Source organism: Podarcis raffonei, chromosome 12 (assembly GCF_027172205.1).
Source record: "Podarcis raffonei isolate rPodRaf1 chromosome 12, rPodRaf1.pri, whole genome shotgun sequence".
NCBI lineage: Eukaryota > Metazoa > Chordata > Lepidosauria > Squamata > Lacertidae > Podarcis > Podarcis raffonei.
In genome coordinates this window covers 44,702,573-44,730,470 of record NC_070613.1, presented here as the reverse complement: position 1 = coordinate 44,730,470, position 27,898 = coordinate 44,702,573, and the positions used below count along the sequence as shown (strand labels likewise).

General features: G+C 41.7%; 1 protein-coding gene across 2 annotated transcripts; it reads left to right on the top strand.

Annotated features, from left to right (window-relative positions):
• Nucleotides 1–117: 117 nt before the first annotated feature.
• Nucleotides 118–14,449, top strand: TCAIM (T cell activation inhibitor, mitochondrial). 2 transcript variants are annotated; one of them, XM_053410411.1, is made up of 11 exons: nt 118–316; nt 4,161–4,230; nt 4,755–4,890; nt 6,131–6,284; nt 7,144–7,396; nt 8,928–9,050; nt 9,579–9,676; nt 10,355–10,446; nt 11,657–11,889; nt 13,448–13,579; nt 14,221–14,449. In XM_053410411.1, exons 2-11 carry the CDS (start codon nt 4,202–4,204, stop codon nt 14,447–14,449), a joined length of 1,479 nt encoding a protein of 492 aa, XP_053266386.1. In that variant the 5' UTR covers nt 118–316; nt 4,161–4,201. The 2 variants fall into 2 exon arrangements, with proteins under 2 accessions (XP_053266386.1, XP_053266387.1); XM_053410412.1 differs by lacking the exon at nt 118–316 and adding an exon at nt 350–438.
• The last annotated feature ends 13,449 nt before the right edge of the window (nt 14,450–27,898 follow it).

The following is a 27,898-nucleotide window of genomic DNA, read 5'->3' as shown; positions in this document are numbered from 1 at the left end:
AGGAGGAGAGGAGCGAGTGGCGGCGCCTGCGTGACGCTGCCTGCCTTAAAGCGCCGCGCTTCGGAGGCGTGCGTCCTCCGGCACGCCCTCCGCCTGTGGCTCCTGGCGTCAGCGTGACGGCGTCGGCCCCGCCCCCTCGCGGACCTCCCGGCCGTTCAGGTGCCTCTCGCGCGCAGAGGCCCGCGAGGTCACCGGCCGACGCGACCGAGTCCCACAGGCAACCCGGCGCTTCGGCGAGCGCTCGCTTCGCCCCGCGTGAGGCGATGGGGGCCGCGTCCCTTCCAGCGGCAGCAGCGGGACAGCGAGGAGGAGTAAGGTGAGCTTGTCGGGTGAGATTTCGGAGGAGAGTGCTGGGGGCTCTGAGAGTGGAGAGGACTTTCTGCTTCTCCGAACGTCTGAACGGCTCGACACGGGTCAAGTTCCGCCGAGCGCTCCAACGTAAGCTGGTGTGCAGTGATTTCCTCACAGTGTTTGGGTTGGGGGAAAGAAGAAGCGCTGGGGTTTTGTTTTGTTTTGTTTGGTGTCCCCCCACCTTCGTCGTCGCTGAGGTAAAGCAACGGGACCGGCGTTTCGCAGGAGGTTCGCGCAGTTTCGAAGTGACTTAGGCCTGCTTCACCTGGAGCGAGGCCCGCTGGGATGAAGGGGGGCTCGCGTCTGTGGCGTGTAGGGGTGACAAGTTGGAATAAAATATGGGGGGCAGGAGAGCCCCACCCCACATAATCGCATGACCGAATGGCAATGCCTTTCGACTTTGGGAAGGCCACGCCTCCTTTAAATATTTTATTGGGGGGTGGGGTGGGCAAAGGGACCTCAGTCCCTAGGAGTCGGCCCCTACAGTGGCATGTTAGTAAAGCCGGGTGCTGCCCTGCCTTGGGAATAAGGTAATGGGGTCGTGAGCATCATATCTGGAACCTTTTGCTATGGTAGCCCCGGCAGCAGGTGGTTCTTAAGCTCCCTTTCCATCTTAAGATCTGATATGCGCTCCTTGATGTGCTTACTTGCAAACAAGCCTCGTTGAACTTGAACGGACCAACTGGATCGCTCGGTTGGTTAGAGTGGCGTCAGGTTGCAAGTTTGATCCCCGTACAGGACAGCTTCCTGTTCCTGCATTGCAAGGGGTTGGACTAGATGGTCCTCAGGGACCCCTTTCCAACTCTTACAGTTCTATGATTCTGTTATTGTCGTGACCGGAATTGAACTGCTAACTGGATGGTTGGCAACAAACGTAGCACAATGACAAATGAAGGTTGTAGGCTGCATTTCCCCCTGTATTTAGATCAATTTTATTAAAGGTTTTCGACAAAGAGGAAAAAAAGAAACAAAAATGGTTAAGTATCTAAAAATACTGCATGAGGCTGCCGGCCTAGTTTTGTATCTCCCAAAGTCAATATGTGATGGTCATTGTCATGTAAAAGTTCTGAATCTCTAGGCACCTGTCTGATCCTTCACATGCTTACCTTACGCTGTACTTTTGTAAACATCAGCTGTACTGTTAAAATGTACCTTTTTGTTCAGCCAATCAGAGTGTGTTATGGCACTTTGCCAATTCATAGAGGTTACTCTCCTGTTTCCGCAAGAAACTTAAGTAGCTTTGTCCTGAGTCTGCAGTTTTTATGGTAACCTTTGTGTGTCATGCACTGTACAGCCTTCAAAAGGTGGCTAATCATTTGTCTATAGTGTGATCTGCTGTATCTCAAATTTCCATTTGGCATGGTATTGATTCCTACCCCCATCCTGCTCCTTTTCTGCATACAATAAGGTTTTAAAAGCTTGGGGAGATTGTGTGTGGCTTTCCAAGAAACGCTTTAAAACCATTCAGAGTTTCTAAGTATTGGCATTATGTAGTTCTGAAGAATAGGGATTCTGTGCATGTATCTAAGCAATCAGAACTATGTTGACTTTCTATGTGCATTTGAAGTAGCTTTATACCATAACTTAAGATATTTAGATTGTGTTCTTTGGAAACCTGGGAAACCTGCTAATATGTGTTTGTGCATGACACTAAACCATGGTTTAGCACTACCTGGACAATCTCTGGTGAGACTGAGAAAAGGACTGGGCTTGAGTGCTCCTCCATTTCTTTATACTCTGCTGCTGGGAAGAGGATTCCTGCTGAGTTTTATTTTGCTTTCAAATACAGTGGTACCTCGGGTTAAGAACTTAATTTGTTCTGGAGGTTTGTTATTAACCTGAAGCGCTACTTTAGCTAATGGGGCCTGCCGCTGTGCTGCTGCTGCACGATTTCTGTTCTCATCCTGAAGCAAAGTTATTAACCCAAGGTACTATTTCTGGGTTAGCGGAGTCTGTAACCTGAAGCGTCTGTAACCCGAGGTACCACTGTAATGTTGGCTTGCAACCAGTAATCCTCACTTACAACAAAAACTGGTAAGGTTCAAAGCAAACCACCTTCAAATCATGGGTTATGAAGCTGGCTTAACTAAGCAGTTTGTTTTAAGCCATATTCCAGATTTGTACAAGTTGAAAAGTCAATGTTATCTGCACAGAAATCCTCTGAGCCACATAGAGGGGGAGAGGGATTTTTGCTTGGGCTCATAGCAGCTCATCCATGTAGCACTAAACCATTGTTTAGCGTTATATATCCCCAAACATAAGGGATAGGCTGGAGCAAATATTAACATGGTTAAATCAGTCTTCACATAATAGAGCTTCCCTTGATCTGGACTCTGTACTTCTGTTGATGCTGCATAGAATAGCTTTAGCTATAAGTAATAGTACCACTCTGTTCTGCCTTTGTCAGACCACACCTGGAGTACTGTGTCTAGTTCTGGGTGCTACAGTTTAATAAGGATATTGACAAGCTGGGACATGTACAGAGGAGGGCAACCAATATGATCAAGGGTCTGGAAACCAAGCCATATGAGGAACAGTTGAGGGTTTGGGGTATGTTTACCCTGGAAAAGAAGAGACTGAGAGGATATATGATAGCCATCTTCAAATCTCTAAAGGGCTGTCACATGGTAGATGGTGCAAGCTTGTTCTCTCCTGCTCTGGAGGGTAGGACGCGAACCAATGGCTTCAAGCTTCCTTGATAGGTTTTAAGGAGAGGTTAGATGGCCATCTGTCATGGATGCTTTAGAGGGGATTCCTGCATTGCAGGGCATTAGACTATATGACCCTTGGGTCCCTTTCCATTTACAGTTATCTGATTCTATGCTCCAGTTGGTGGTATTGCCCTGAACTGATGTGTTCAGATTACACAAAAAAAGGTTATGACTGACCATCACAGATAGCTTCCTGATGGAACAAACTGTTTGACAGTGCTTGTCTTGTAAGGTTGTGGACTCTCCTTTGTTAAGGTTTTTAAGCAGTGGTTGGATAACCAGGGATGCTATAGTAATAGGTTTCTTGTATTAGCAAGGGGTTGGTGACGCTTGAGGTCCCTTGCAACTCCTTGATTACATTTAAAATCCAGATTACCACAGTCAATGGTCAATGGATAATCTGAGGGATTTTCATATATTTATAAACATTTTTTTCTTTTGTGTGCAAGTGTGTGTCTCTATAAAGACTGGTATTTGAAAAAACTGGAAGTGGTTATTATAAGTTGCTTTTGCCTGCAATATATAGTTAAACTTTTTTCCTGCTCTTCTGTGGTCTCCAGGCAACAGGTTCCTGTAGCATTTTTAATTGTATCCTGGAAAACGTGTAAATTACCACCCAGCAGCCAACCCAGCTAGTACTGGTGCAATACATGTTAGTTGTGACTGTTGCATGTGACTTTCAGATAGTACACATGATGAGAAGCACTCTTCTTTTCCTCAGTTGATTTTATTTTATTTATAAGAAAGGATGTATGAGTGCCCACATATTTGCTTGTATCTCTCCCTACCATTGTACTGGGGCCCAGGAAAGGCCCTCTAATTAAAAATTAGTACTGTATAGAAATTATCAGGCTTTTGTGTTTACTTGCTTACACAAACTTTTAATTAGTTTGTCCATTTTTAAGCGACTTGTGTCACAACAACTTTAAAGTGGTTGTTCCTGCTACTGTTTAGTGTCACTGGTGAACATTTTTACGTAAAACCAGATTGTAATTTCACAGTCAAATTCTGTTGCTTAAAGTATTGGCAAAATGAAAGTAAACATATACAAAACTAAATGCATTAATTACATGTTTAATATGTTTTATTTGCTTAAAGAAATTTAGAGGCAATCTGGAATCAAGATTAAAAGAATTGAGATGTTTTGCCGTTGGGGGACTGTGAGGAGGTAAGGCAGTTCTATTCCTACACTTTTAATTGTAGAATATAAATTATTACATCTGCTTTTGGCTTGATTTCTGGTAGTTTTAAAATTTTAGTTTTAGGAATTGTAAATTAGAAGTAGGATTGTAAATTGGAAGATCTGTTGGTCAAAACTATAGAGGTAAATGTACTTTATCATCATCATCATCATCATCATCATCATCAAGTAGACAACTCATACACAGGAAGAATGTGTACTTGTACATCTAAGACAGCATCAGATTGCAAGTAGTAGCCAGAAATTTATCTATGGTTTTTTGTTGCTTATTGGACTGATGTGATAGTTCTGAGTACATGCTTATCTAATTCTAAATTTATTAGTACTGTTACAAGTATTATCCACATTATCCAAGTATTATCCACATCTTATTGCATAGCCCAAGCCTAATTTAAATAGTCCCAGAATTCTCCCATCTCTATTGCAATTTACCTTTAAGCATTTTGTGGTCTCTTAGGCTGCTTAACTTACTCTTCATCTTTATTTCCTAGGTTATGTCTCAATAAATTACCATTGCAGCATGTTATCCAAGCAAGAGCTTTATCAGGGGCTGATGCTGTCAATGCTCTGCGGCCATTCTATTTTGCAGTCCATCCAGATTTCTTTGGCCAGCATCCCAGAGAAAGGGTAAATATATTTTTCTCCAGTGGTTTAGGCTGCAATCCTAAACACCTACCATGACATCATCAACATCATCATTATTATTTTTAAAAAATTGTATGCCACCCTTCATCTGAAGATTACAGGGCAGTTCACAACATAAAAATAGAAAATGAGAACAGTATGGAGACTGAGCTCCATTTAACTCGGTGGGACTTCTGAATTGATAGATACTGTTAGAGATTTGTATTATAGACAAACTCTAATACAGTCATGCCTTGGATCCCGAACGCCTTGCGAGTTGAGCGTTTTGGCTCCTGAATGCCGCAAACCCAGGAATGTTCCAATTTGCCAACCTTCTTTGGAACCCGAACGTCAGGTGCAGCTTCCGATTGGCTGCAGGAGCTTCCGAACGTTTTGGAAGTTGAACGGACTTCCGGAACGGATTCCGTTCTACTTCCAAGCTACCACTGTATATCACTTAAAATATTTTTTAGAATTGTTGTGAAGATGAACTTAGTGGATAAAACTTGAAGTAGAAATGCTGCTGTTAGGAATCGACAGGGGTAATTTCCCAGTAAAAAGAGATGCATAAAAGCCTAATGAAATCTGCATCATTCCCTCTTGCCCTAAATATTAGGAGTCCTTATGTACTAAGGCATTATGGTAGCTGGGTCATTACTAATCTGTTTGACACTTTAAAAATGCACACACTGTTTTAGACTCTTGTAGTGATTTTCATAATGTGTTCCAGAGAACCCTAGGGTCCCTTGGAAGCTTATGATGGCTCCTCTGTGAGAACATTTTATAACCCACCCTCTATCCAAAGTTTCAGGGTGGAGCACACAAATCCAGAAGATAAAACAATAATTATCTTAAAACACGTGGCAGTTATTATAAAATTAGACTGTGAGATTAACAGTTACTAAAAGCTTGAGTAAATATGCCAATTTTACCCTGGCACCAGGTGGGCCTCAGAGGAAAGGCAATGGACTCAAGATGGTGAACATGACTCCCCCTTTACCACTTTTTTCAGCTATCTGTGTTAGGTTAGGCTGAAAAGCTGCCTGGCACAAGGTAACTCATGGCAGAACAGGGATTTTTTGAACCTGAGTTTCCTCAGTCTTAGTAAACTACACACATTTCCATATAAATACACTGTGAATCAAAAGTTGTTGTGAACAGACCCTGCTAATTTATGTGTATTTGCTTTAACCTGGGCCATATTCAAAACTTGAGTAATTCTTTTTCTTGTAATTATTTTCAGGAGATCAATGAAAATTCTTTGAAGAGATTAAATGGTTATTTGGAGAATCTCCAAAAACCGGGTTTCAGGTCTTTAAAACCAACTCGGCTCACTTTTTATGTACGCGAGAAAGAACAAAATCCTTCCAATGTTCAAGAACCGTTTGGCTCCTCAGGTATTTTAGACATTTTGGGTCCCGCCCCCCCTTACAAAATAAAATGCTTTTGAGTACTTGAAATTTTGTCATTAAAATTTCTAGCCGTTAAGCCCTGGGTTGTTGTTTTTTCTAAGAAGCCTCTTAAACAGAGTTTAATTAGATTTAGCCACCAGATTTGTTTCTTTGTGTATCCCTATAAAAATTATGGTTTCCCTCACTTGGCCAAAATATAGTGTATAAAACTGCTTGATGTAGATGGGAGGAATTTTTCCGAAAATTAAAGCTGCACTTTTGAAAATTCATGTAGCCTCTAGATCAAAAAGATGTTGAGTTTTTTATTTGAAAATATTAACTATTTCTCGCTTTACTATATTCTGTTCTAGAAGTTATTAGCACAATGACCTGAGAATTAATTATGAATAATCACTTTTAACAAGTTCTTTTATTTACCATCTAATATGTAGTAATCTTCAATTGTTGGAGCAGGGTGCTGTGATAATAGATAAATACACTGATGTTTCTGTGTCTTAGTATCATGCATACCTGCTCATAGCACTTCACAGCTGTTGGCTTATATTTCTGTGTTGTTGTTTTTTTATCAGAGTCCCGTAGTGCACTTCATCCAAAAATAGCATTAGGAAAAGCCTTCACAGTGGAGCCTGTTCATATCAATCTTGGAGCATGGGGACTTAATCTGCTGAGTCCAGGAGCACTGTCAGTTGAAATCAAATCAGTTAATAACAGTAGTACTACAGTTTAATGAAGCTGACTAGGAGATTAATCCATGCAAGCCATGGTTTGCATTATCTTTGGTAAGGCAAGCATAAGGAAATGCATTCTGTTAAATACTGCCTTGTTCTGGGTTTGCATTTTGTAGGATTTCGAGCAGTCAGTTTCACCTTGCGCACCAGGGACCTACTAAGCACAGTACTGGACATCCTGAACTCCTGTAACTTATCTACGGAGCATGTCCAAATCTTGAATGGCAAAGTGGCAACTCCGTCTAACCAGTCAGCAGAAAGAATCTTCCACAGGCCTATCAAATGGGACAAGACTTACTACTCTTTTACTGGATTCAAGGATCCTGAGGAAGAACTTGAACAGGCTCAAAGGATGGAAACTACACTAAGGTACTGACCTTAGTGACATCACCTTCCTCAATTTCAGAGTCTTAAGAGGCCTTTTCAGGATTTTGAACCAATTGATTTTTCACTAGGAGATGTCACAGGTAGAAGTTAGCAACTTCTGCTTGCAAAGCATATGATTTATCCCAAACAGATATTTTGTGCCTCGTATTTTAGACTTGAATGATTAATTTTTAAAACATTTGAGTAGGGAAGTGTTGAATTTGGAACTCCTACCAGGCATACAAGCTTGCTATGTGAATGGACTTCAGCTTGCACAATGGAAGTTCAGTTTCCGCTGCTCTCCCGCTGCAGCCCCCATGCTCCCAAAATCTACCCCACAGATTCCCCAACTGGGAAATAGATGGATGTGGGAAAGTAGTATTCGTGAAATAGACTTTGACTTGACCATCACAATTTGAATTGGTTATCTACTGATAGCGACATGCTTTTTCCATCCCTGAGAGTACATACAGAAATTTGCGTGCACAATTCTAGAATGACAGCTACACTCTTTAACTTTACAATGGTACCTTGGGTTAAGTACTTAATTCGTTCTGAAGGTCCGTTCTTAACCTGAAACTGTTCATAACCTGAAGCACCACTTTAGCTAATGGGGCCTCCTGCTTCCACCGTGCCGCCAGAGCCTGATTTCTGTTCTTATCCTGAAGCAAAGTTCTTAACCTGAAGCACTATTTCTGGGTTAGCGGAGTGTGTAACCTGAAGCGTATGTAACCTGAAGCATATGTAACCCGAGGTACCACTGTATATAGTTGTCACTACGTTGCCATCAGTCCTTCTAACTGTTCACAGGCTGACAATACAGGTTTCCATGAAAATGTTCTTTCCTCCAAACTATTTACTGCCAGGAATGTTGGCAGTTTTGAAGAGCACCATAGGGAGGCTAGCCATTGTTGAATGAAAGCCAGCCACAACTTTTAATCAACAAACCCATAGAAATTCTTCGTTCGGTATACAACTGCAAGTCATTCTCCAAGTGTGGATCTTTATGTTGCCAAAAAGGCAGCATTCACACTCGAGATGGACAAATCAGCAGGATTAGGGGAACCTGCAGGGGTTTGCAGAAATATAACAGATATTTCACAGGGAGGGAAACAAAACAACCCAGTGAAGACTAAGCATGATAAATTGGTACTGAATGCCCAAAGACCTTGAGAGAGAGAAAACAGGGAGTGGTACATCCTGGAAGAGGGTGTGGCTGGCTGTGTGCTAGATAAATATTAATCGAAAGCTTAGTCAGTAGAACATGAGACACTTAATCTCAGGGTAATGGGTTTGAGCCCCACATTGAGCCAAATATTCCTGCATTGCAGGGGGTTGGAATAGATGACCCACATGTTCCCTTCCAATTCTACAATTAGTTCTATGATTCCATAATTTTAAGAAGGTTCCTGATGTGCTCTCACACTTTTTCTGATACATGAGCACTTTAAATTTCTGCTTAAAGTTTAGCGTTAATCCTCTTGCCCAATTACTGTGTTTTTAAATCTCTTTGTGATCCATGTTGTTTTTCTAGTTCTTGGTTAGATAGTAATGAACAAAGTGCAGAAAAGAAGCTGAAGAATAGCTTACCACTCAGGAAAGAGCTAGACCGTTTGAAAGGTGAACTTTCTCATCAGCTGCAGCTCTCTGATATCAGGTAACAAATTAACTTAAACTGTGTGAAAAAGCAATGGTTTTTATTTTTTTTTAAGATTAAGGGTGGAACAGAGCAATACTTCTGGTATGTGATAGACTCCAGCAAATGTATTTTAAATGTACCAGAAATGTGTGCTTACAATGCTAGTCCAAGTGTTATAATGGTCACTGCAATTTTATTCTTAGTTTAGTTGCATTTTTAAGCAGCTGCGTTCAGTGCATCAATGTTTTAATACCCTCCCACACAATTGTTTCAACAGCAAAAAATAGTTAAGAACACAAAAAGCAAATATATTTAAAACAAAACTAGATAAGAGCTATATAGACACCCATGGCAGTCACCCATTCATCCAAATTGTCAAAGTTTCTATTTGAGTTATAGATCAAGTTCTTAATGCTCAAAGCTGCTTGTCTGCTAATGACAAATAATAATGCCTTTCATTGACGAGCTCTGTCACTCTTTTGTTACCTAAGTTGCTGTGCAATTTAAAAGGAGTGAAACATGCTGGTGTTGGTTTGGGTTTTTTAGATGGCAGAGGAGTTGGGGTATTGCCCATCGGTGCAGCCAGCTACATAGTCTAAGTCGGTTAGCTCAACAAAGCCCAGAAGCGCTAAGGAATGCTAAAGGTACATTCTTTTGCTGCAGTTTTCTTTCTTTCACTTGTCAACGATATTATGCTGTTCTTTAAAGAAAATGCTGAATCTTTAAGCTAGCGCAAGTTGATTTCCTGCCTTCTTTCTCAGCAGAATGTGGGGTGCTGCGTTTGAACTTTAAAGCCCTAAATGATTCAGATCCTACATGTCTCCAAGGTTGCATTGACTGAGGCTAAAGCTATTAGTGGCTATTAGGCACAATTGCTATATGTTACTTCGTCTGTCAGAGGTAGTTTATTCTGGACACAAGCTGCAGGGGGGATTGCAGGTGCGGAGAACGCCATTTCACTCAGGTCCCACTTGCAAGCTTTCCTGTTGGAGAGCACCATTGCCTTTGGAATTATCCAGCAGAGCTCTTTGTATGTTCTTATCCTACCCTGATCTCTGTGATAACTCAAAGCACCCATATGAGATTATGTTGGTGTTAACTCATAGGGTTTACTTATGTATGTGGGTGCCAGGAGTTCAGGTGGGCCTAGAGACAGATGCCTAGTGGAGGGTGGCCTAAAAGAGACCTTAGATCTGTAGCAGGGGATCCACAGGGAACCTTTTGGAATCCCTAGACGAATCCCCTTTGTTGTCAGTCAACCCCACCCTCCAAAAAGCTCAGCTGTGAATAGTGACTAAAAAAATGCCTCCCCTTTTCAATAGGCCGCACAGTGATATTTACAGACCGTTCAGGCATGAGCGCAACAGGCCATGTTATGCTAGGAACTATGGATGTTCACCACCACTGGACCAAAGTAAGAACTGGTAACTAAATTACATATTTTTTATTTAAAAAAATGTTGCCTTTTCCAGCCTGTTTTAATATGTATGTGGAGTGCAAAAAGTTAAGTGGGCAAAGATTTGGAAGCTCCCTGTTTCTGGTTGACACAACCTGTCACTGATTTCTTCAGGAGAGTTGTCACCTCGCTGCTGGAAAGTGGAGTTACAACATTGTGTGTGCGTACAGTAATTGACTCTTTCTTTAGTGCCTTGATGTCTAAAACAACTAACTCACAACTCTAAAAGATAACTTATAAAGCTATATTTTGGTTCTAGTTAAGGATTACATGAATGCATTTTTTAAAGCCTTCCTGCAGTTCTGATATCTCTGTAATATGTTGCAGGCCTAACTCATGAGCTCCCTCCTCCCACCCCTCCCTGCCTTAAGGGATATGTTGGTACAGTCTTGTATTTAAAGCACTAGTCTGGTAGCCATTTGGCAAGGAAATACATGGAGGTGAGCGAGGGGGCTCCCGAGGAAAGGAGAAAGTGCTTTGTTCCTACCCTAGATAGCTAAGCAGGTTGTCAGAGGATTCCATCCCACTCTGCTAGCCCCTAAGGAGCTAGTGAAATGTTATGCAGGCTAGTAGTCTGTGTGAGCTTATTTATGAGGTTGTGTCAGAGCCACTTTGACTATAGCTAATACTAACCATAGTTCCTATTTACAATTTAATGCTTTTTAAAAAAAAAAATAGCTGTGCACTTAAAACCTTTTCTGGGGTTAAAATCTGAAGTGAATAAATGGTGCCCCTGGGTTATCAGCTGTATTTTATTTAGATTATTGTGATTTTACTGTTTTATCATTGTATACTACCTTTTGAAAGATTGTAATAGGCAGTGTATGAATTCTTTTACAAATAAAAATTAACAGATGAGAACAAACTGAAATACATCAAAATGGAAATACAGGATGAGTCACCTGACAAGGTTATAAAAACATTAAATCGTTTTCATAAGATTTGCTGAAATTACAAAATCCTTAAATTGGCACCTAAAACCCCTCACAGATATTTCCAACGATTTCATTAGGTAGAAAGTTCAAGTCTCAAGCCGGGAGTTTATCATTTTCCATTAACAGTAACTCTGCTGATAAAGAGTTTCTAAAACGTACATTTGGACAGTTGGGTGGGAGTTGGTTGTGTTTGATCATGTCACCCACTTAAATAAACCTTTTAATTTGTGCAGATTTTTGAGAGATTGCCAAGCTACTCTGCACTTCAGAAAAAAGTGCTGCTTTTGGAGGACCGCATAAGCCATATTTTGGGAGGCATACAAGTAGGATACATTGAAGAGCTTCAACCAATGCTGATGCTTGAAGAGTATTACTCTGTCCTGGACAGCTTTTACAATCGAGTGCGTAACAGCAGGCTCCCATTTCACCCTCACAGCCTGCGTGGGTTGCAAATGATTCTAGAAAGGTGTGCATTTACGAAGATGAAGACGGTGATGATATATATTAACCTGCAGCTTGTTGTAACCAAAGTGTCTCAAAGGGACTTGCGTAATAAAAATAGAAATTGGCAAAATGTTAAAACCAAGTAGTAAAACAAGACCTAATGTGCTCATCCATGTAGGTATGATTTTATTATACAGGAAACAAATCCTACCCACCCCACTTAAAAGGATGAGCGCAACAAAGAGGCCACAGATATAGCTAGTTACCTTCTCAACTAAGGGCAAAAGGTTGAGTAAATAAAAATCTCGTTGCCTGGTGCCTAAAACAGATGGTGATGGTGCCAAGCATGCCTTCCTGGGGAGAGAACTCCACAAGTGGGGAGCCATCAATAAAAAGGTCTATTCTTGTGTTACTACCTTCCACACACTCCTCAGAGGGAAGCCTGAGAAGTGTCTCAGATGACAAATTTGAGTTGAGATGACAAATTTGGGTTTGAGTTGGTTCATGTGTGGAGAGGCGGTCCTTGAGTTAATTGGATACCTGAGCCACACAAGACTTGATAGGTTAAAACCAGGACTTCGAACGGAGCCTAGAAACTAAGTGGCAGCTAGTGCAGTTGTGTCAGAGTTGTTACATGTTAAACCATCTTGCTCTGGCAGGCAATCTGGCACTGAATTTTGCACTAGCTGCAATTTCTGAACTGTCTGCAAAGCATTGTGCATTACAGTAATGAGGGCTGGCCCACTCATGTGGCAATGTGAGGCAACTGCCTTGGGCAGAAGGGCAGCAGATCTGGCCTCCAAGGCAGAGGTTTTCAACCTTTTTGAGTCCATGGCTCCCTTAACAAACCACATTCCATTTGTGGCAACCCGTGGGGCTCAGGAGCCCAGTTATGTCGCCCCTTCCCTGCCAAGCTGGCAGCCTCTCGCCCTTTTTTGAGCATGCTCCCTTGTGGAGTGTTCCCTCAGCCTCCTCTCCCATTTCCTTGGGAGTCCTCTGGGCAGCCGCTGCTTTGTCCAAGCCTTTGGGAGGCAGAAACAGGAGAGGGGATCAGAGGAGAGTGGGAAGGAAAGAGGCAGAGAGGCCAGTGCTGCCCAGGGCACCCCTAACCATCATTCAAGGCACCCCAGGGTGCCACGGCACACTGATTGAAAGCCACTGCTCGAAGGAATATTGTCTGCTGTGGCAGCAACAGCTGCAGAGCATTCTTTCGAGGTAGGAACTTCCTCCTCCTTGGCAGCACTGTTTTTTTAAGAGTTTCAGCAAATTACAGACCAGTTAGATTTAATATATGTTCCAGTAACACTGATGAAAAGTATCATTAAATAGAGAATTACGAAGCATCTCAATGAAGCAGAGTCAGCATGGTCTTCAATGGTAACTCTGGTCTGTCTAACGTTTTAGCATTATTTAAGAGTACCAATAAGCACGTGCATATGGGTGATCCAATAAATAAGGACTTAGCTTCTTGGGTTAAGTTTCTATATTGTGAATATTACTTTAAGCAAAAACCTTCCATACAAAAAGGACTATGAGCTGTTTTGCACTATCTTTAATGTACTGTCCCTGTTTTATTACAGTGACAGCTATGCACCATATCTGCATGAACTAGGGCACTTCATCATCCCAACAACCTGTGATCCAGCAGCACTCCAGTGGTTTATGATCACTAAAGCACAACAAGCACGAGAGAAACTGAAAAGAAAGGAAGAGTAAGTGCTTCTTAAAGCTCAGTGCTACTGCTCCGTTCTGTGCTTGACATCTTGGGAGGTTTCCAAGGAGATTGATGGGGAGGAACCAGGACTTAAAAGTCTGTAAAAAGTGTAGTTCAACTTAAAAACTACTAGCGCCCTCCACTGATTTTTCTAAGAGTGTGTTGCTTCGGGAAGTTGTGAAAAACCTCTTGCCTAGTTTGCCCTGCTCTTAAATGCTGTGCTCTAGGTTCTCATCTGGATGTGTTAGCACAACTATACATACAGCCACACACCATGGTGAGGGGGGAGCATGAGAGAGGGTTGAGGACCTAGTTTTCACCTGGCCTTAGTGCCAGCCAGTTGCTAACTAGTTCAGTTGCCTCCCTTTCCTGGCCCTAGCTAGGAATTTGGAAAAGGGTATGATAATTGAGACAAAACCCTGGAATACTCCTTTATTCCGATCTCCCCCACAGCTGGGTACAAGATTAGGCATCCACTAAACTTATTATTTGCGGTTTGGGAAGCACTGGGGGGGGGGAAATATGGGTCTCTTGTGGCAGAACAGATATTTCCAAAAGCTGAAACACAAAAACCAATTCTGTATTTTCTCCCCTTCACATTTATAACTTTGGAATGGGGGTTTATGTTTATTATTTCAGGTCAATGGTGTTAGAGAAGAAACTGATCAAGGCTTCAGCTGAGAAATTTCGTCTCCAAAGGCTGTACAAAGAACCCAGCGTTTCCTGCGTACAGATGATCCATTCTTGCAATAGACTGCTGGAGGGGGAGTTGCTTCCCAACTTGCAAGGCATGCATCTCTGCATTTCTCATTTCTATTCTGTGATGCAGGATGGAGACCTCTGTATTCCTTGGAACTGGAAACACTGAAGGCACCAACTGAGTAAACTTGACCAGTCCAATATTTTCCTAGGAAGCAAATGAACAGTCGGAACTACTTAGACTAAATTATTGAGATGCTCGTTTTTTATGCCAGTATTCTACAAGTAATCCAAGACGCTTCCTTGGTTTTCAGCTGCTGCTAAAGCAACAAACTACTAAGTCAGTTTGTTTATGCAGTCTCACAAAAGAATGAGTGGTTCCTATGTGAAGTCCGGGATATGTCTGCTTCAGGGTGATCACTGAAAGGATCTGTTGGGGGACAAGATGTACAAAACTTGGAAGAAATCTAAGGAAGACAAAGGCATGTGGGCTTTTATATATTCAAAATCTGTTAGTACATCCTCCAATATAGATGAACAGTATGGATTTTAATATATAAGAAATTGTACTTAGAGAATTGAAGTTGGCATTGAAGCACAGATTCCCCCCTCCCTCACTGTTGGGACTATAAAAACTGAAGAATGGATATTTTTCAGACGTTGCCAATATTCTAGTTGAGTATTTGTACATAAAGCATATGGCAGAGTATTTATTTTGCAGAAGTACAGTACAGCTTGTTTTGACAAAATTTTATAAATGTCTATGGAAAACCTTTACCCATTAGCATTGCACTTTCAACTTTTTTTTTTTAGATGAAATTTACAAAATGACTTACTGTGTTGCACATTGATTTGTAAACTGTCCTCTTTTCAGCCATGAGACTGGTGTGTGATTCTCTCCAGGTGCACTTACAGCTTATTCCAGCCAAAGCATAGTACATGTCCACACAGAAACAGCCTGTTCACATTTCTAGGTACTGTGGGGAACCTACCCATAAGACACAGGGCCCTCTAAGCTCCACAGGATACCCCTGTGTCAAAAGCAGGAAGTTTATTTATGCAGAGTGGGGAAACCTACTCTGCATGAAATCCCTAACGTTTGAAAAGTCAGATCCCTGAAATAAGCACCTTAAAAGACATGTCTTGCCGTCTTCAGACGCAAAAGATGCATGCAAACTGTACCAAATGAGAGTATTAGTGTGAGGAAGAGTATTGAGGAAACTAGTTTGCCATGAGATTGTCTACCAAGTACTTGGTTTCATCTCATTGGGGTAAAATGCAGCACTGATTTATTTTTTCTCTCTTTAAATTTTTCAAAAAAAATACTTTCGTTTTTACGTCTTTATAATGTATGACTAACTCAATGAAATCTCTCAACAGGGAAAGGAAGAGGTGTTAACACTTTTGTTAGTGCCAGTAGTGGAACACCTTTGGTTTCCTTGGAAGCTGATGGCATTCATATTCCCAAATAATGATCCCTAAGCTTCTGGGTGCATATTTGAGTGCTGCTGGATGTCATTAGTCTGAAAGTTCTGTTTTCCTGTGCTAGTATTTTTAAACTGCTCCTGATGAGATGTCAGTGTTGTTCTTCAGAAATAAAACAGTCTTAAACTTGCATGACTAATGTTCTTTACGGTTTAATTGTTTTGATGAAAGGTGTTGATAAAAGGCCTGTGCAGTGTTACCCACTTATTACAATGAGTCTTATCATCATTTCTCTTCTCCTAGGCCTTTGACTGATTAAACAGTCTGTGGCCTTTTGAATGTGTTTGGAAGAACGGGATTATTGAGGGTTTTTTGTTTGTTATGCATTTTGTGTTTTCATTTTGTACTTGTGACCTTTTGTCCTGTGACCTTCAGATGAAGGGCAGTGTACAAATTAAATAAATAAATAGCCATAGATGGCACCCTGTCAGCAGCTCAGTACATACCCTGTGTTTACCGCATGGCTGGGCCTGGAAAAATAAAAGGGGTGTGTGTCAGGCACTTAGCAAAACTGCAATATAAAGCCATTGATCTACGTTACATTTGGTAGGTCACAGTATGCCCTGCCTTACATGTTCATATATAACTGAGCCTTCCTGTTGTTGTCCATATGAAATAACAAAACATGTAGCTATCCTATTCCTAATATAAGAAGAGAATAGTGTGAACATTATATTTGCAAACTAGTTCCAAGCCTTGCCAGTAGGGGGCAGACTTTCCAAAAGAATCCTGAAAATCAAGAGTTAGGAGCAAAAGCATGGAGCCCAGCTAAAAACAAAAGTTTCTCCACTGTTACCTATATTCTGTTCTATGCTCTCAACCCCAACGTAAGAAGAGCAAAGTTCTTTACTGTTCCACCATGGAATATTGAAGAACAATCAAGTATTGGGGTTCAGTGTCCTTAGGAAATAGCTGAGCTACCAGTGCTGTCATCTGGAACAATCTTTCTATACTGAAAAGTGCTCTCGAAAATAATATAATTACAATTGGGATTGTTATGGCATTTGTACTGTCTCGTGTCACAGGAGGTATATACTGGCCAATCTTTGATGTAAATATTGTAGCCAAAAGCTCTGGATTGTTATGCTACTTAGGGTTAAAAGGCTTAAAATACAGGAAGATACCTTCTAGCGAGCCAGACCACTGGTCCATCTAAGCTCAATATTGTCTATGTGGACCAGCTGTGACTCTCCAAGGTTTGACAGAGGACACCTACCTAGAAATGCTGGGGATAAAATCATACGATTGTAGAGTTGGAAAGGGACCACAAGTATCATCTAGTCCAACCCTCTGCAATGCAGGAACCTTTTGCCCAACATGAGGCTCAAACTCATGACCCTGAGATTAAGAGTCTCATGCTCTACTGACTGAGCTATCACAGCAGCTAGAACCTGCCACCTCTCTGCAAAGCAGATACTCTACATTTGAGCTATAGTCCTTCCTCCTAAGTATTAGGAGTATCGCAGGTTCGATTTTGCATAATGACCCATTCTACAAGTTAGTCAAGGGGAGAATGATTGGTACAGGCCCTAAAGAGTGCAGGTTGCTCATACATACATTCCAGTTCTCAAATGGCACTTTTAGTGTATTTTTTAAAATAAAAAAATAACACCCTTAGAGCTACACTATGAGATTAATTATGTGATTAATAATGCTTGCGGACACCCTGCTGGCTAGGCAATTCTCAGCGAGCAGAATGCAAAATGTTCCATGGCATTATTTCCCGATGTGCTGGATGCATAGCTATACAGCATTTATTATAGAGCTGAGTAGGGGAGACACCCTCAAGGGAAAACAAAAACTAGATCTGTCTCAGGTTATTATAAACTGAGAATTGATGGGCATTCCCAGTAGCTTGTTGCTAAGCAGCCAGGAGATGCAGTTGCCCATAACTCTAGTTTTCCTTAAATAAAGTGTGTTCATCTGCAAGCATAACTATGCTCTTGTCACACTCCTGTCTTCCACTGCGGATGGGGCGGGGAGTCTTTATACTATTTTGGGGTCTTTGGGCCAGTTTTTAATTGCCTGATACGAGTACAGTCTTTCTTGGGTCACCTGCGGTATAAGGGGAATGTGTGCATCAAAACACCCCAAAATTAAGCTTGTATATGTTCTAAACACTGAAGCATTCGTGCTATATCATTGTATATTTTGTGCTCTTGGTCTGTTAAAGGCCAGAGGAGATGAGCTGTTCCTCATGGACTTTCATGGCTGCAGAAGAGTCTTACAAGTTGGGGAAATACATTCTTCCCATGAGTTATTAGCCATAGGTGGTTAATACCTAATACCCAGGTAGAAAATGTTTGGAAGTCTTAACAGCCTTTACCAATAGAAGAAATATTTGTACAGCAGACACATAGTGGAAGTTCTTTATTTGCACTCTAGCTCTGTGATTATGTGGATATGTCTAGTTCAGCAAAGAACCATAGAATCACAGAGTTGGAAAAGACCCCTGAGGGTCATCTAGTCCAACCCCCTGCAGTGCAGGAATCTTTTGCCCAATGTGGGACTCGAACCCACAACCCTGAGGTTAAGAGTCTTCTGCTCTACCGACTGAGCACACCCATGGCACCCAATGGTGCCTGTGGCCAGTTGCATTCCACATAGTGATGGTAATAATCAGGAAAGCAAATAGAGTGTGGGAGAAAGAGAGAAGAAGAATCACATTTGCACAGCAACAACTCTAAGGAATATTTTTACCTGCATGGGCAATCTGCTTGGTGCTCGCCATATATTGTTTGACTCCCAACTCCTATCAACCCCAGCCAGCGTGGCCAATGTTCAGCGATGTTGGGAGGAGTCAAACCATATCTGAATACTCACACACTGGCTACCTATGGTCTGAAGATGGCCCTGTAAATCTGCCCAGATGGAAGATAATCTGAGAGCCATGGTTGCTCTGTATTCTTGTGTGCAATAACCAAATGCAAACACTATTTAGAAGACATCTAGAGGGCACCCCTGCACCTTTCTTGCACAAATCAGTCAAAATCAAGGCCAATAAGTATTATAATCTCAATATGCCCTTGCTGTGTCTTTAATTTCTCATGTGTAAATCAGTAGTGGTAGTGGCCTAAAAGGGATGTGAGGTCAAGCAGGCTGAACCACACCCTGAAACTGCTATATAAATGTTGGGTGCAACTACTCATGGGACATGGTTATTCTATCTCTACACGCCCCCTTCCCTCTTATTTAAATAAATTGAGAGATTATGGGAAGGATAAAGAGAGACTCCCAAGGAGCTAACCTGTGCCTCTGAATCAAGTCTACCGTTTCTGATGCAGCTGGAGCTTGTTTCAAGGAGCGCTGCTTGCAGTACCTCATTAACAATGGGGTTACAGTGGGCTAGAAAATTTGAGAGAGCCTAGCGTGCCAGGGTCAGCTGCCCTTGCTTCCTCGCTCCTCCTCCACCCATGTGCCTAAAAATAGAGATAATCAGGTTTCAAAGAGGAAAAGGAATGGAAAGGTCAAGTGTCATGACCCCAGCTGTATTCCAACACTGCTTTTCTCTCCAACTCTCTTTTCCTTAGCTGGGCCTCCCCATCCTCCAGCAAGCAGCAACAGCAACAGCAGCCCCTTTTAAGAGGAGCGAAACCATCTCTACAGCGTGATCTTGGTGCTATTCATGATCATCGATTGTCTTTGACTGTTTTACAACCCCCATCCCTTCACCATCTTCCTGCCTGCTACTCTTGGACTACTTATCCTTTACACACACACACACACACACACACACACACACACACACACAAATCCCTAATTATAAAGTGTAATTTATTAGGCCAATTACGGAGTCAACAAAGCCATAATTGCTACAGCTCAAGTGCCTTGGAGCCAGATGTGAAATGCAGTTTTTTGGGGGGACAACAGGCCCAGCATTGTAAGTCTGAAGTGGCACTTCTGCTTTTAACTCCTTGAGTATTGCATTTTCCGCACACAAACCTTTAGCAGGGTAGGGAAGGGGTTTTATTCCACCCCCGTCTTGAGCCATCTGCAGAATGCATTTTTAACCTTTGTAAACCGCTTAACTGGATGAAACATCTAAGCGGTGCACATTAAAACTGTACATAAAAGTCAGAAGTTAAAAACACGTTGACCTAAAAAAAAAAAAAAAGGTCAAAAACCCAGTAGTTAAAATAGACATAATTTGTTTAAAAAAACAAAACCAGCCATTAAATTGTATGTCGACCCTCCCTATCTGCATAGGCTTGCATAAGCAAAAATGTTTCAGGCAGACACCTAGAACAGCAGAGCAAAGATGCCTACTTCAATATCAATAGGCTGTTATTTTCTTCATTTTCTTTTACATTAAATTCAAGGTGGTGATTTAAAGGCCACTGAAGAATATAAACACCTTGAGCCTAACAAGTCCCTTAAGGACCATCTTCCCCACAGGCGCACCCTTGGGTGCACTCTGCAGCACCCTGCCAGCCGATGTTTGGTGGGTGACTACTAGAAGTGGGCCTTTCACACCTGTGATGGCACCAACTTCATGAAATGGCCTCCTCAGGGAAGTCCTTCAGGTTTCAGCATGAAGGCCAAGTTCAGTCCTGGTCCTCCAGGAAGGCTTTTGGGCCTACACACAAGACCTTTAATAAAGCACATTTGAAACACATCCTTTCCCTTCAGAGAATTCTGGGCACTGTAGTTTGTTGGGGCTGCTGGGAATGATAAGTCTGCAAGAGGTAAACTACAATGCCCAGAATTCTTTGAGGGAATTTGAATGTGCTTTAACAGTATAGCGTATACCACATTTGAAGCTTTTGCTTGCTTGGTTTGCTTCTTCTTCTCCTCTTTTGCGTTATGCACTCCCTCTGAATTTATAATTTAAATTGTGCTTTGTTTTCCATAGAACTCTGCCTATTTTTGTCGTGGTTCCATTTTTTTTACCTCAGTGCTACACTGTTTTTCTTTCTTTCTGAGATTAAGTCACTTTGGTTTAAACCAGGGATGGGGAACCTGCGTCCCTCCAGATGTTTCTGGACTTCAGCTCCCATCAACCTCAGCCAGCTCACACTGGCCCTTTCAATTGAGCCTGCAGTTGTGCCGTAAAGAGGGATGAGGGAATAAAAGCAGGGAAATCAGTCATGGATGCCATCCTGGCTCTTCTCACTGGAGTCTGGTTGATCGGCGGCGGTTATATATGTCACCTGAGGCGAACCACAAAATGGTGCCCTCCTCTGCACCAGGGGAGAAGGCAGGGAGTGAAAAACTACATCGGGAACAAGGAGGAAATAAAGATTTACATCAGGATCCGCTGCCCCTATGGATTCTGCCACCTGAGGCGGTTGACTTGCCTTGCCTCACGGGTAGGCCGGCCCTGAGTGTTATGGCAGGTTTCATGCGCTCCATTTGCACATTATTTCCAAGACATTTATGGATTCCAACGAAAGAGCAAGTCAAAATGATGACAGCGAGTCTGGGCCTGCCTACATCTCCACAAAAATGCAATTTGGCTGCTGAATTTGATGGTGGGAGTGAACACACACACACACATACCCTCTATTGGATAAGATCCTGTTATATTATTAGTCTTGTGGTGGTTGGAGAAAAGCCCCTCAGCTGTGTTATTTAAAACACACAGTGGAACGACAATACCAAGATTAGAATACGCGTTTTATGTGTTTGTGTGATGCCCCTTAGGGACACCATCCCGGAAGGAAGATGCTGCCAATATCCTCTCAACTTGACTCAGAGTAAACCTTGCCTTTTTTCGACAGTTGCTAGGCAACCTCCGGCGAGATGCCTGCGCCACTTCACCGGCTCCCTGAGCAACACTCCTTTGTCACCCTTGAATGTTGCAGGGTTACAGGGTGACATTCCTTCCTCGGCAACAAAGAGGCATCCGATATTGCAGAGGTCAAAGGTAGCGCCCTTCCTGCAAGGCCCGTCTCCCAACTGTAATATAGTTTATCTGTAGATTTGTATTCCCCCCTCCCCTTTCAACCTTGTACGAGCAAACAAAACAAAAGCGAGGACAAACGATAGCGGGGAGCGAGGATGAGGAAGCGAAGTGATATGCGTTTCCCAGATAACGCAACTCTGCGCCTCGTCCAAGAGTTCCCAGAGGGCAGGGCGCGCCGGGCGCACTGAACAAGAACTCCCACATGGCCTCAGGGCAGGAAAACCTGGATAATTTCCTTCATTTGAAGAGGCAACCTACAGTGGGGGTCGGACAGGGACCCTGCCACGTTATTTGAAGCAAAGAGGCCTTGTCAAAATGTTGAGATGCCCAACCATCGTCCACACGGCTATTTGGGATGCGACGCCCGACCCGCCACAAACGTATGCATGTGTGCAACCATAAGTGTCTGCCGTGCAAAATAAAGCCAACAGGTATTTTAAAAAACACAGCCTCTACATTTTATAATAATAATTTTTATTCATTTTCTATGACCATCCAATAATAGCCTCATTATAACAACACCAAATTATAATACAATTCCTAATGCCAATAATTCAAATAGCGATAATGATTAGGGCCACCTAAATTATTTAATTCACCCTCTACATTTTAAAGCACTATGATATTTTTTTAAAAAAACTGTCTTGACGCCCCTCAAAGGATTCTGGGAGCTGTAGTTTGTTGAGTGTGCTCCTCACGTTGCTCAGAGTTTCCTCAGATGGTTCTTCGTGGGGAATTCTGGGGATTTTTATTATTTCTGTTATTCAGATTCTTATATAACACATTTATTTGAAAGTTACAATACAGCTTTGTCCACCGCCGTAATATCAGAGAGTGATCACTCCAACCCTGAATTCCTCATCACTTTCATGTTGGCTCACCAAATACCCTCTGTAGAAACCCAACTACCAATTTGATTTACTAGGCATTTTCAATTAATATGTCCCCTCCACAAATACCCCTGCAATGAAGAATAACAAATATTGTTATTAGAGTGTGTGTGTGTGTGTTTTAAAAAAGTTTTTGTGGTGTAGAAATGCTTTTAAATAATATTGGAAAAAACACACATCACGAATAAGAACAAAATGGCAGCAAAAAAACCCAATAACGCCCAGAAGTATAAAACTAAGAGTGCCAACAGTTACCAATATAAAAACTGAGGAACATGCATTAAAAGTGAACTGGATTTTTTCTTTAAAGTAGTTTGTATGCATCTCAAGATGAGCAAAATAGGGTTCTCACTGGATCTCACCCACGAGGGAATTCCACAATCTTTGTGCATGTCGTTTTACACAGTGCTATAATCAAACATGACAGATCTCTGCCCCAAGCAGATGACAGTGGAGGAAATAAAATAGTAGAGGAAGGGGAAAAGAGACCAGATATATTGAGGAATGAATGTAAGCCAACATGATTAAATTTAAATTCCATGTTATGGGCTGAAGCCAGTGATACGTGCAGGGTATCAATAGATCATTATAAACAAAATAATAAAACATCTAAACAGAAGTCCGTTTAAAAAAAAAAGTTAATTTACATGGTATTGGGGTTCACATATGAATGGCTATGTGAAATTCAGCTATCCTCATTCTACCCTACAGGTAGATTCTCCTGCATAAGTTTGGAATACTTTTGTTGTCTTTACTCTCTCTCCAGCGCAGAGTGATTGCTAGTAGACTATTTCCTGGACATTATTAGGTATTCCTAACAATGTCCTGCACTAACCTAAATCCTTTGGCTCTTTCCAGCAAGGCTTTAATGAAAGATCCTAGTGGATATATTTGGATTTTAATTTTAATCAGCTTCAGAATGTACACTGAAGTCATTGCCAGAATTTCAGGTTTTAGTCCAATTATTTCTCTGTCCATTTTTCATGAGTTTCACTGCATGGAAAGCTTAAAAGGTGGAAAAAGTGAGAAAGAAATAACTATGGATTTACAAATGGAGTTATGAGATATGGGATGCAGACGTTGCTATGGCAACTAGACTTTAAGGCGATCTTCCATTGTCAACCCTACATGTCAGGTTTTTAGCATCTTGCAGGTTAAAATGTGGAATAGAAGGTAAAATTCCTAAGGCAGCCACTTTTATTGTATCCCTATGTGCCTGTGGCAATAACAGCTATTTGCCATGAGTGGATGACCCATGGGCATAACCAGGGGGTGCGGCCCCCAAAATCAAGTAAATAAATAAAAATACTTAACTAACTGACCAATTGCATCACAGATAACAACAACAACAACATTTTATTTATACCCCACCCTCCCCGGCCAAGACCAGGCTCAGGGCGGCTAACACCAAATATAAATACAGTAAAAACATTTTGAAAAAACCAAACAGTTGATTAAAATATAAGTTAGAATACAGTTTATAATGCAGCTTAAAATGCAGCCTCGTTTTAGTGGTAGCCTATAGATCAAAGCCATAAGGGGAGAAAACGTCAAATATTCACCGGGACCAGCTATCCATGTCCTACATGGGCCATCAGAAAGAGCCGAGGGGAAATTTATATACAAAATCCCATATAACGGGTTCCATCAAAAAAATAAAAATGAGGGGGTTAGACTGAGTCCAGTCCAAAGGCCAGGCGGAACAGCTCCATCTTGCAGGCCCTGCGGAAAGATGTCAAATCCCGCAGGGCCCTAAAAGTGTTCCACCAGGCCAGGGCCAGAGCTGAAAAGGCCCTGGCCCTGGTTGATAACTCGGTTCTGCTCTCCTAACATAAAGCCTGCCCCCTCCCCTAAAATAAACCCTGGCTATGCCAATGGGATGACCCCACAAACCCATTACCTCTTTCCAATGTAGCATCACATCTACACCATACATTTAAAGCACATTTAATGCACATTTAAAGTACAGTTGTACCTTGGTTCGCGAACACCTTGCGACTCGAACATTTTGGCTCCCGAACGCCACAAACCTGGAACGTCCAGTGCGGGTTACGCGGCTTCTGATTGGCTGCAGGAGCTTCCTGCAGCCAATCAGATGCCGCACCTTGGTTTCCGAATGTTTTGGAAGTAGAACAGACTTCCGTAACGGATTCCGTTCAACTGCCAAGGTACCACTGTACTTGCTTCCACCCCAAAGCATCCTGGGAACTGTAGTTTGTTAAGGGTACTGGGAACTGTAGCTCTGTGAAGGATAAATTACAGTTTTCATGATTCTTTTTTGGGGGGGTAAGCATGTGTTTTAAATGTGCATTTAATGTACTGGGTGGATTTGACACCCACTGCTGCTCCTCTGTATAAGCTGCCCAGTCTACCTGAGATCAGCTGCAAAGACTCTTTTAAGAACATGCACCTGAACAGCATTTGGAGTGAGATGCCATCAGTATAACGACAATACACTGCTTGTCCTTGTTCTTCTGAATCAAGTGGAATTCCAGAAGTTCTGAACCGGGTCAGGAGTCAGTATGAGCTTTTCTTGGCACCTCCTTGGCAGAGAAATTTTGCTCAGTACACATTCCTGGTTGTTTTTCTCTGGGTTGGTGGTGTGAAAAAAGAGGGAAGGGGGAGAGAGAGCTAACTAATTCTTAATGTCCTAATTCAAGAGGATGACTGCCAAACCATTCTCTCCTTCCTGAGGATACCTGATAACTCTTGAGTGGGTGGGTGGAGATGGCGAAATTCTCAGTTGGTTTGAACAGCTGCATACTTTAATGTCCAATTTCCTATATTTGTCTCTGCCGGGATGCAGTTGCTGCTTCTTAAGAGAGGGAAGAATGTCGGTTTAGCTTTATTATACAGTCAATTCCTAAGAAGAGCTAAAAGGGCTGCTACGAAAATTGGGGATTTTAAATAATATTTTTTCTCCTTTAGCTGAAAGCACTAAAAAAATGTAATCATATAGGATGCTCGTATTGTATGGCTACGTATTTGTACACATACTGTAGGTAGGATTGCTAAATGACCCCTAAAACATGGCCCTGCCTGCTCTTGTGCATTTAACAGCAGCTTACTGTAAAGAAATTGGCAGATCCAACTTCTCATAGCATCACACATACCCTCCAAATGTACCTATTTCCTTTTTTTTTTTAAAGATATTTATTAAGATTTTCATTTTTTTATACAAACAAAAAGCAAACAAAAAAAAATTTAAAAAGACATATAGTTCATAATACAATCTTTTCAATAACATATTTCTCTGACCTCCTCATACCTCCCCTTCTTGTATTCCCTTTCAAATTATTTGTTCAGCAAATCCTTAACTTAAAGCATTACAGCTTATAATATCACCTTATTTTCTATCCAAACCCTTTTTTTTCATCCATGTTCCTTTATATCATTACAGCTAGAAACCACACAATTTCAATCCAACATCAATCAACATTCCTTAATTTTACAATATTTCTGTAAATAGTCCTTAAATTTTTTCCAGTCTTCTTCTGCCGACCCTTCTCCCTGGTCACGGATTCTGCTCGTCATTTCTGCCAATCCCATACAGTCAATCAGTTTCATCTGCCATTCTTCCAGAGTGGGTAGATCTTGCGTCTCCAAATGTACATATTTCCCAGGGACAGTCCCAGATTTACAAAAGCCATCCCAGTTTCTGATTTGATGCCAGAATGTCCTGCTTTTCCTTAGGATGTTCCTATTTTTATTGGAGAAAGGTTGGATGGGATAGGGTGTCCCTATTCTCCCTATGATCTGCAATTTATATTGCAATTTATATTGCAGGCATCTGTGCTGTACTGGTTTTGATGCTTTTATTTAGTCACATACATCCAGATATGTAATTTTATTATGTACATTTAAAAAAGAAACTGTTGATATATGTTTTGATAATTCAATTGTATATACTTTTTAAAAAGTCAGTTTTTACTTCTTTCTCAATGAATATTTTCTGCTATTTTATTTTAACTGCATATAACTTGCCCCCCCCAATTAAGCAGTATATAAATCTCGCTAAAAACAAATAGATGTAAATTCAGTGTCAGAAAGAAAAACAGGCAGATTCAGCCAATAATTTAGGTATGTTAAGCTAGTGCTAATGAGCTTTCCTATGTGCCAAGCCAGAGAGTAGTTAGTTTAAAGATGAAGGAAGTTTATTGAGATAGCAGGAGTCAAGCCAAGGCTGGAGATATGAATGCCTTTATTCTCTTCTTTAAAGAAATCAAAATCAAAATGGTGTTGGGGGAAGCATTCTTCCCCTCCTGCCGACAGCAGCTTTGATTTAAAATGTCAGCAAAGAGATCACATCACTGGCAGCCAATATTACTTCCTTGCTCACTGCAAGGGTGTTGACAGAAGGCAGTAAAGTCTCTTCAGGCATGACATCAAGTCTGATAGTATGCTTCCCAGGGCAGATCTCATGTCACATCAATATTCTAGCATCTAATTCACAGGTTATAAATTTAGAACCAGTTTTCTGGCTATGTTCTCTCGACTGCGGCTAGGGGATAGTAGCCACAAACTTTCTTTAAAAATAAATAAATCATAGACAAGGTTTTACAGGACTAGAATAAATGTCGGACACCTAGTAACATTTGTCAATTGCAAGGGTGATCCCCAAACTGCATTTTATGTTATTTTCCCCTAAAATGACTCTGAGACCATACCACCCCCATAGGCCTTTTTTTACACGATCCCGTATGATAATATAAGATGGTGGGTGTGTGCCTGGCTTACAAGTAGTACATGTGAAAAGGATCTAGGAGTCTTGCTGGGCTACAACCTTAACATGAGTCAACAGCGTGATGCAGCAGCAATAAATGCTAATGCTATTCTAGGCTGCATCAAGAGAAGTGTCATGTCCAGATCAAATAATAGTACCACTCTATTCTGCCTTGGTCAGACCACACCTGGGATACTGTGTCCAGGCAGCAGTAAAAACTATTCAGGCAAATACTTATATTTACATTATAACCAGCTTAAGACATGTGCCGAAAGCTGGAGCAAGCAGAAGGATGTCTGCATCCAACAAAGGTCAAAGGAAGAGAGAGCAGAACAGGAAGTACTATATATTCCTCTCCGGAGAAGAGGGGAAATGACATCTCACAGAACCCTCTCTACCAGTTGTATTTCTGTGGTCTGAGTATCTGCCTATCAGCAATAAAGCTTTGTGGCATTAGCCACTTTTCAATGCTAGCGAGAATATGCATTTGTTAGGTCTGGCTGCTATTCTCCCACAGTTCAGAAAGGAGGTGCCATGTGGGTCAGTCAGAAAAATGTGACTGGTGACTGAAGGAAACACAGCTTTCGTCCTCCCTGTCCTCCTTTTGTACCAGCC

Excerpts from the sequence above, each read along its gene's own strand:
- TCAIM (XM_053410411.1), top strand. The coding sequence starts at position 4,202 with ATGTTTTGCCGTTGGGGGACTGTGAGGAG. Across the intron at positions 4,231-4,754 it reads CGTTGGGGGACTGTGAGGAG|GTTATGTCTCAATAAATTAC; the intron begins GTAAGGCAGTTC and ends TTTATTTCCTAG. Across the intron at positions 13,580-14,220 it reads AAACTGAAAAGAAAGGAAGA|GTCAATGGTGTTAGAGAAGA; the intron begins GTAAGTGCTTCT and ends TTATTATTTCAG.